The sequence below is a fragment of the Vulpes lagopus genome, chromosome 8 (assembly GCF_018345385.1).
Source record: "Vulpes lagopus strain Blue_001 chromosome 8, ASM1834538v1, whole genome shotgun sequence".
NCBI classification, from domain to species: Eukaryota; Metazoa; Chordata; class Mammalia; order Carnivora; family Canidae; genus Vulpes; species Vulpes lagopus.
The window spans coordinates 83,249,242-83,257,937 of record NC_054831.1 but is presented as its reverse complement, the minus strand read 5'-3'; the positions used below and the strand labels follow the sequence as shown (position 1 = coordinate 83,257,937).

At 56.8% G+C, this 8,696-nt stretch overlaps 2 protein-coding genes across 6 annotated transcripts in view; one reads left to right on the top strand and one right to left on the bottom strand.

The window, feature by feature from the left end:
* Positions 1-356: 356 nt before the first annotated feature.
* Positions 357-8,646, bottom strand: IDI1 (isopentenyl-diphosphate delta isomerase 1). Of its 4 annotated transcripts, none has more exons than XM_041765538.1 (5): positions 8,500-8,646; positions 4,604-4,776; positions 4,026-4,118; positions 3,095-3,225; positions 357-1,955 (listed from the first exon to the last, which is right to left on the bottom strand). In XM_041765538.1, exons 1-5 carry the CDS (start codon positions 8,514-8,516, stop codon positions 1,638-1,640), a joined length of 732 nt encoding a protein of 243 aa, XP_041621472.1. In that variant the 5' UTR covers positions 8,517-8,646; the 3' UTR covers positions 357-1,637. The 4 variants fall into 4 exon arrangements, with proteins under 4 accessions (XP_041621472.1, XP_041621475.1, XP_041621473.1 ...); XM_041765541.1 differs by having other exon boundaries at positions 8,462-8,590; XM_041765539.1 differs by having other exon boundaries at positions 8,423-8,560.
* WDR37 (WD repeat domain 37) overlaps positions 7,127-8,696 on the top strand; it is a 53,218-nt gene continuing 51,648 nt past the window's right edge. For both annotated transcript variants that reach the window (XM_041765536.1, XM_041765534.1), the window contains exon 1: positions 7,127-7,345. The gene's annotated coding sequence lies outside the window, so the exon portion shown is untranslated. The remainder of the gene's footprint in view (positions 7,346-8,696) is intronic.

Sequence of the window (8,696 nt, the reverse complement as noted above, 5' to 3'; positions counted from 1 at the left end):
TGAGGGGACAGCGGGGGGCAGGTGGGCGCTGCCTTCTGCCCAGGGCGTGACCCCGGGTCCCAGGATTGAGTCCTGCGTCAGGCTCCCTGCAGGGACCCTGCTTCTCCCCCTGCCTGTGTCTCTGCCTCTCTGTCTCTCATGAATAAATAAATACAATCTTTAAAAAAAAAATCTATTATAAAAAAAGTTCCTTCATGAAACAGATGGGAGAGCTCCGAGGGTTCATCAGGTCAAGGACCGTCCATCCTCCGGCACGTCCACGGAGCTCCTGCTCTGGCCCCATAACTTCATCAAAAGACTAAACTGTGGGATTAAAGCTTTACGGGATTAAAGTTTTGACAAACCAGACAACAATATTAAAATGTGGTAATTCCTTTTATTGGTTTTGCTTCTCCGTAAAATTAGTACTTGCCACATCGTCTTGCCTGAAGTTTTAAGCAACTCATCAGGCTTAACAAATGGGCTTTTCTACTGAATTCACAAACATTTAGCTCTGTTAAATAATTTTTCATCTTCCCAGTGTTTATTATACAACATTCGAGGATAATACAGCTGTCGTAAGATTTCAGGTCCGAGAAATCTATGGCAAGAGTTTTAAAAAAAATGCATTCCTCAAGGTACAATTTAAATACGAATAAATACACACCCCACACCCCGAATCTCATATGGACATTAATCTTCCTGCAGATTTCCCCCCCTACAATACAGCCTGACTTTGGAGAACACTGGTTTTCAGCTGGGGGTGCCTGTGCCCCAGGAGGCACTTGGCACCTGGTGTCACTGTGAGTCACGGGCGACGGGGGTGAATGGCTGTGGGCGGGCGGCAACCAGGAGTTGCTACACGTCCTACAACACACGGGGTGAACTCTCCCCCACAAAGGACTACCACCCACACGCCAAGTGTCCAGCTTAAGAAATCCGGTGCTGGACTCCCTCAATTAACCCAATTCCCACTTTACAGACTGCCCGCCTGCCCGGCGTGCTCCGAAAACACACGTCACGAAGGGGCAGAGGCTCTAATAGAAGGGACCTGAGCAGCATCGTCACCCACAGCAACGTGTGACTTTCAGCATCAAAATACTTCCCGAATGAGTAAACCACAGAATCAACTTAGAATGACAGAAATCAGAACACACACTGTTTAATTTCTCTTGAACCTGCTTTACTAGTTTAATCGGCTCGTATGATGGAAAGTTAGCTTGGACTGTTCTGGAGTAGCTAAGCAAACAGTTCCCACTGCACATTTTTCTAGACTGATAAAAACGTAATTATTTATAAAGCATTTGGTAAAGAGCAAAGTGTGCGGACGATGTTTATCATGACATCTCAAAAATCAAGAGCTTCACTTATTTGTTTGGACTATGTGATTAGACAGGTTAAATGAAGTGAACCTCCCCCCACTTTTTTTTTTTACCATAATCTCCCACATATGTTTTTTACAAACAGCAACCCACACTTATGGGCCATGTGATACAAAGTGAACAAGTTGGTTGTACTTTCCAAATGCTCGTTTGTAAAATACCAATATTTTAGATGATGAGTTCTTAAGGAGAACCAAAAATTCAAAAAAAAAATTCATATTAAGTTTACTAAGTGGAGAAATTTTTCTGTATTTTACTAATCATTCATCTCCACATTCACATTCTATGTATTTTCTCATGGTCGACGAACTGATTCAAGTGATTTAAGTTATCCCACCATTTAAAGAGAAAAGCATCAGCGATAATCTGAAACCACGGAGTTATCTTAATTTCACCACGGGCTGCCTTTTTCAGAAGTTCTTTTAGCTCTTCCTTTGTCACATAACAGTAGCTCTTAATCTCATTGGGATCTGGATTCAAGGTCACGTTCTTCCGCACGAACAGAATGTAATCAATTTCGTGTTCCCCCCAGATGCCGTCCGACTGAGCCTTGTAGTGAATTCGTGTTACATAATTAATTTCTTCTGGAGGAACCTGGGATGAAAAGAAAACCTCAGCAAAAACATCAACAACACGGGTAATGTCAACCAGCCCACCTCACTCCGTAACATCCTGAACACAACCGTAGCTGCAGAATTAGAATTCTTAAAACATTAATCTCTGAGTGATGACACATGAAGATAATATTACAAAGTTTAACGTGCCTCGTTTTTTCCCCATATGACCAAAAATTTGTTTAAATTTAAATTTATCGAAAATTTAAGTTTATATATATATATATATATATATATATATACACATACATATAAAAAAGCAGTTCCTCACACTAGATGTGTGACATTCTTCTTCACATCTTAATGGTACTTTTCCAGGGGAAAAAAACTATTTGCCATTTTAACTAGAGGAAATATACTTTATTTACCCAGGTTTTATTTAAAAAGGGACAATGCCAGAAAAAAAGAAAAAAGATTCCAATTTATCCAATCAGATTTATAGTACATATTTGTAACGATTTCTGTATAATCTTTGATCTGATTAATTATAAAAATAGTTGGGACGCCTGGGGGGGCACTCAGTGGTTGAGCATCTACCTTTGGCCCAGGGCGTGACCCCGGGGTCCCGGGATCGAGTCCCACGTCGGTCTCCCCGCAGGGAGCCTGCTTCTCCCTCTGCCTGTATATCTGCCTCTCTGTCTCTCTCGTGAATAAATAAATTTCAAAAAAATTCATAAAAATAGTTAATTTCATATACTGGTTATTAGATCAATCCATTTCAGCATTTAGCTAAATTCTCTTAAGTTGGGACAGCTGGGTGGCTCAGTAGGCGAAGCATCTGCCTTGGGCTCAGGTTGTGATCTCAGGGTCCTGGGATGGAGCCCCGTGTCAGGCTCCCTGCTCAGTGGGAGGCTGCTTCTCCCTCTCCCTCTGCAGCTCCCCTTGCTTGTGCTTAATCTCTCTCACTCTCAAAAAAAAAAAAAAAAAGATTCTCACATAATATGAGGAAATCAAAACTTAAATCATCTTTAATGGGGGGACTTTCTGGGGCCAGGAACTCACAAGGTTACAAGGCAGAGACTCACCTTAAATTTAAAGTTTTATTTAAAATGGTTTAATGTACATTTGAATCTGTAAACAAGATTTCAGCTTGTACAGCTGTGCAGTAAACTTGGTTACCTCTTCCATGGGAATTCCTAATTCAGCCTCTAAACGCCTCTGTGCTGCTCGTCTTACTCCGATCGCGTCGCTTTCCTCAAGCTCTTGTGGATTACTTAATGGATGACTGCAACATGTGTTGGTAAAACAACCTGGAAGAGGTTAAAGCGTGTAGATTAACTGTTCTTCGAAAGAGGTCTAAAAAATCAAGAAAACTTAAAAGTAACAGGAAAATAAGGATTTCTAAGTCAATTATTATGAGCTATCAGTAACTGTTCTAGGAGACACGACTAGGTAAGTTGTTTATGAACACTTGCTTAACCAAAGAGAGCAAAGTGTACACAGCTAAACCTACAACACTCATAAAAACGGATGTTAGAAACACAGGTGGGGACGCCTGGGGGGCTCAGCGGTGAAGCAGCTGCCTTCTGCCCGGGGTGTGATCCCGGGTCTGGGACCGAGTCCCACATTGGGCTCCCTGCTTCTCCCTCTGCCTGTGTTTCTGCTTCTCTCATGAATATATAAATAAAATAAAATAGAAAAAAAAGAAATACATGTACATATACAGGTAGGTAGCAGCTTTGTTTTTGTGTGTGTTTTAAAAAATATTTATTCATTCATGAGAGACACAGAGAGAGAGAGAGAGAGGGGCGGAGACACAGGCAGAGGGAGAAGCAGGTTCCTCGCAGGGAGCCCGACGCGGGACTCGATCCCGGGACGCCGGGGTCACGGCCTGGGCCGAAAGCAGGCGCTCCTGCTGAGCCCCCAGGTGTCCCAGGCAGCAGTTTTCATTGCTGTTTTAGCAGGTTGCACTCATGCACACGCTTCTTTATGCAGAACACGAAATGACGGCACCCGCTGCACCGGCCTTTGCCACCAAGGGTGCCCCTGGCAGAGCCACCTGGCCTGGATCCCACTCCGCACAAAACGCTGAAGTCAGAAGCACACTGACCTGGAAAGGTGATCTTAGCATCCGACCTCTGCTGCAGCAGGAGCTTATTTTCTGTGTTGAATAAAAACACGCTGAAGGCTCGATGCAGTAACCCTGCGGGCCAACACGGGCGGTTACTTCACGTAAAACAGCAGTTACGCGGCCCACTCAGCCCGCAGCCCAGAGCCCTGGACCCCCTGCAGACAGCGCACCTGCCTCCCAGCCGCCCTGCCCCCCCCCCCACCTGCCTCCCCGCCGCTGGGCCCGCGCACCTGCCCTCCCTGCATCTGCCATCCCCGCACCTGCCCCGCCCCCCCCCCCCCCCCCGCACACCTGCCCTCCCGGCACCTGTCCCTCCCGCGCGCGCACCTGCCCTACCCGCATTTGCCCCCTTCCCCCCCGCACACCTGCCCTCCCGCCCCCGCACGTGCCCCCGCCGCACACACCCCCGCCCCCGCCGACCCCGCACACGTGCCCTCCCACCCCCAAGCGTGCCCTGCTGCCGCACACACCCCCGCCCGCGCACCTGCCCTCCCTGCACCTGCCCCCCTCCCCGCGCACCTGCCCCCCCTCCCGGCACTTGCCCCCCCGCCCCCCACCTCGGTCTATGTTCTCGTTCAGGTGGCAGTTGCGCTTGGTCTCCGCGCCGATCTGACGGTCGTGCTCATCGATGAGGATGCACATCTCGGCCAGCAGCTGCACCTGATGCGCGTCCAGCTCGTCCAGGTCCACCTCCCGCATGCTGGCGGTCCGCCCGCCGCGGCCCGCGACCCTGGCGCCGACACACGACACGCGACAGGAGCCCGTCAGCCCGGGTCGCTCCCGCAGCGCCCCCGCCGCCCGCCAGCCCGGCCCCGCCTACCCCGGGCTCCCAGCGCCCCGCGGGCCGCGTTCCGCCGCGTGCTCCTCCCCCGGGCCCCGCCCCCGGGCCCCGCCCCTCCGCGCCGCCGGCCCAATCGCCAGCGCCCGCGCCACCGCGCGCCACATGCTCTGCAGCCAATTGCGCGCCGGCTGCGCCTGACGTCACGATCGCGAGAGGGCGGGGCGGGGGCCGCGTCCGGAGCCCGGGGCCCGCGGTTCCGCCCTCGGCGCTCCGGCGTCTGGCGATCGGGTCTCCACGCGCCCATTTTAAAGGGGGGCGCCCCGAAGCGGGGGGCGGGCCGAGCGGCCCCGGCCACGCCCTCAGGCCGTGCGCACAGACCGTCCCCGGCGGGCAAGCGCTCGTTACGGGGTCGGGGACGCTGCGCTCTCGCGTCCCGAGGTCGGTGCGCGGGCGCTCTCCCAGGGGCCGGCGCCGCAGACCCGGCCAGGCTAGGTGCGGAGTCGTGGGCGGGGCCGCTCCGCTCTGACGTGTCCCGACGTCGGGGGCGGGGCTATGGGCTGGGCCGTGGGCGCTGCGCTCTGACGTACGTGTGCGGGCTCTCTGCCCAGGTGGCCGGCGCCGGGGCCACGGACGGGGTCGCCCGGAGCGCGCCTGCGCGGCTCCCCCGCTCCCGGTGGTCCCGCCGCCCGGCCCCCGCCTCGCACCCAGACGCGGGCCCCTACACGCCGGGCCGTCCCTCCCTCCCTGGGCCCCAGGGGTCCCGCGCGCCCGACCGCACGTCACACCCCCGTCCACCCCATACGCCCTACACGTCACAGCCGCTCGATATTAAAACACGAAATAACAAAATCTGTTAGCTGGTCATTTAAAAAAAATTCGTTTATCTGCTTAGATCTTAAAAATATCAAAATAACTAAAGTTCCCATCTGGTAACGCCCATTTATTCCAAGAAATTGAATAAAGACTGAATAAAGTGTGCTCTATTCTTAATTCCGATTGCCTGTGAAGTTATTTTGTTTCAATACGTATCAACCGTGTACGAGCGCGCGTTCCTTCCTCTCCCGCCCGTGGGACGTGGACTGTGGCCCGAGGCAGGAGCAGCTGCGGGGCCCCGTGTCCGGCCTCGGGGCACCTCTGGTCTTGGCCGTCACCGCAGCCTTCGGGAACCTGGGCTTCCTCTTCTGTATCGATCCCTAAACTATGCCAGAAGTTCTAGGACTTATATTAGTGTTTGTTCGTTCATTTAAAGACGGTGATAAATACAAATCGACATTTCGATGAACCTGTTCTCCAAACAAGCACCGTCCGAAGAGGCAGCGGAGAGGTTGACCCTTGCAGGCCTCCCGGGCCCCCGCCGTGGCTCAGGCCCACGGAGATACCCTGGAGAAGCGGCAAGCAGCTCAGCCTTTTCCGACGATAGTGGTCATTGTTTTTTGATGACACAGCAGGACACCAAAGGTAGTTTTTTGGCTCCACGTCTGACCCCCGGGGGCCCCTCTCATGCGTTATTCTGCGATATCAGGTCACTTGGAAAACCCCTAAACTACGCAGATGCTGCAGGCGTCAGCACACCTCGCCGCTCCGTACCCACCACCTGTCCCATCAGCAAGTTCCGCGAGGAGCCGTCAAGGCCTTGGCGGACAGCGAGGGAGCTCGCCGGGTCCGTGCCCCAGTTTCTGGGGGCTCAGCAAACAAACAAGTGTTTGCTGAGCACTCGTCTTCACTGTCCCATGCAGCCGCAGCCCCCGCCCCCGCCTGCGGCCCCGCAGGGAGGCCAGGCCCCTGACCCCGCGCCTGGGTCGGGCCGCTCGGCGCTCGGCCGCGGGGGTGGGCGCCCCGGGGGAGCAGCTGATGCTGTTGTCGCCCGCGAGCCAATGGCGAACCCCGGCCCCGGAGAGGAGCGCGAGTGAGTCATCTCTGCGGAGGAGCCGCAACGTTCATAGCTGCCCCCGCCCCGGCGCCGCCGCCACGCCCCGGCGCCGCCGCCACATCCCGGCCCGCGGCCCGCAGCCTGCAGCCGCCCGCAGCCGCCCCCGGCCCGATGGCCGCGACCCCCGCGACCCCCGCGGGACCCCGCCGCGGTGAGTACCGGGCGCCGACGCCCACACGGCCCTCCCGCGCCCGCGCCCGCGGGGGGGCGCCGGGTCGCGGGCCGAGGGCGGCGGCCGGGGGGAGGCGGAGGATCGCCGCCGCGCCCCCGCCGCCCCGTGCTCCCCGCGCCGCCGGCCCCCGCGGGCGCGGGCGGACGCGGCACTTCCGGCGCGCGCGGGGAGGGCGGGGCGGCACTTCCGGCGCGCGCGGGGGGCGGGGCGGGCCGGGACTTCCGGCGGCCTGCGCGTGAGGCGAGGTCGGAGCTTCCGGCGGCGCCGGAAGTGCGGGGCGTCGGGCTGCCGGGTCGCGGGGCCGCGTTAGGGCAGAGACTCGGGGTCCAGCGTCTGTCGGTCCGTCGCGGGCGCCGCGTGGTCGCGAACGGACGGACGGCGGCGCTCGGCGCGGTTGTTGGGCGGCGGCGGGCCAGGTGAGGCGGGGGGCGGGGGGCGGGCGGCCGCGGCCTGCGCGCGGTGGGGGGCGTGCCCGCGTCCCTTGCAGCTCCGCGCGCCCGGGGTCGCGACGCTGCTGCCCGCGGAGCACGTGCGGGCCCGCCGCCCGGGGTCGCCGCCCGGGGTCGCCCGGTGCCCGGCGTGATCTGGGGTGACGCTGCGCCGGGCGCGCGGTGCTGCTGTCGGGCCGCGGCCTGCGCGGTGGGCGCCGCCGACCTCGGGGCAGGGTGCAGCCCGGCTCCGCCCCGGGGGCTCTGGGCTCCAGCTGCTCCTGGAGATGCGGCCGCCGCGTCCCGGGGACTTCCCCCGGGCTGCCCCGCGCGCTGCCCGTTGCTGCCTCGCTCCCTGCGTGCGTCCCAGCCGCCCTCCCTTGCTCTCAGGGAGTGCTTGGGAGCCCCTCCGCGAGGACGTGGGAGTCGCGCCCGCGGGGCGAGGGGAGCTGCCGGGAGCTGCCGGGTGGCGCTTAGGGAGCGCGGAGTCCCGGAGGGAGCTGTTCGTGCGCCCCCGGTCAGGAGGTTTTTGGATACCAGTAGGATTTTTTTTTTTTTTCCTCTCCATCAACTTCCTTAATGTGACCTGTCCTAGGATAGGGGGTTACTACCAACGTTTTGATGAAATGTGATTTGTTTTGGAATTTCAGGCTTTCGTTCCTGGTTATATTTAGGTGAAATGGCATAGCTTTTTTTTTCCTCCCCCAAGATTTATTTATTGATGATAGACACAGAGAGAGAGGCAGAGACACGGGCAGAGGGAGAAGCAGGCTCCATGCAGGGAGCCCGATGCGGGACTCGATCCCGGGACTCCAGGATCACGCCCTGGGATGAAGGCAGGCACCGAACCGCTGAGCCCCCCTGGGCTGCCCCTGGCACAGCTTTTGACGTGGGTTACACAAGGTTATTTTTAAAGTGAAGGCTCCCCCCCCCCTTTACAGTTAGTTTTTCTTCTTCCCGCCCCTCCCTTTATAGTACTATAGCCAGTTTACCAAAGTGTTTGCGCCCTAACTGCTCGGGAACTGTGCCTCACAGGGATGTTGGAGCAGTAGCTGCCGTTCTTACCGACTGAGCACCTTTGTAGTGGTTCCTGTTTCTGCCCACCTGTTTCTGGGTAACCGCGTTGCTGCAGTAGGACTCACCCCGCGTCCCTCCTCATCCAGCTCGCAGTCCGTGCGGTAGCAGTTCGCGCTGTAGCAGTTCGCTATTCCTTTCACACACACCTGCAGTTTTCTTGCCTGTCTCTGTAATCTCAACCTGAAAACCCTTTCAAGCCTTGGTGTTGGGTTTATATTAACAGTGACCCATGGCCCGTGAAGAACGTAGACACTTTTGTTCC

Coding starts and splice junctions, on each gene's coding strand:
- IDI1 (XM_041765537.1), bottom strand. CDS start 4,991: ATGTGGCGCGCGGTGGCGCGGGCGCTGGCGATTGGGCCGGCGGCGCGG. Junction 4,119..4,603: donor GAACGAGAACATAGACCGAG/GTGGGGGGCGGG, acceptor GTTGGCCCGCAG/GGTTACTGCATCGAGCCTTC. Junction 1,956..3,094: donor TAGGAATTCCCATGGAAGAG/GTAACCAAGTTT, acceptor TTTTCATCCCAG/GTTCCTCCAGAAGAAATTAA.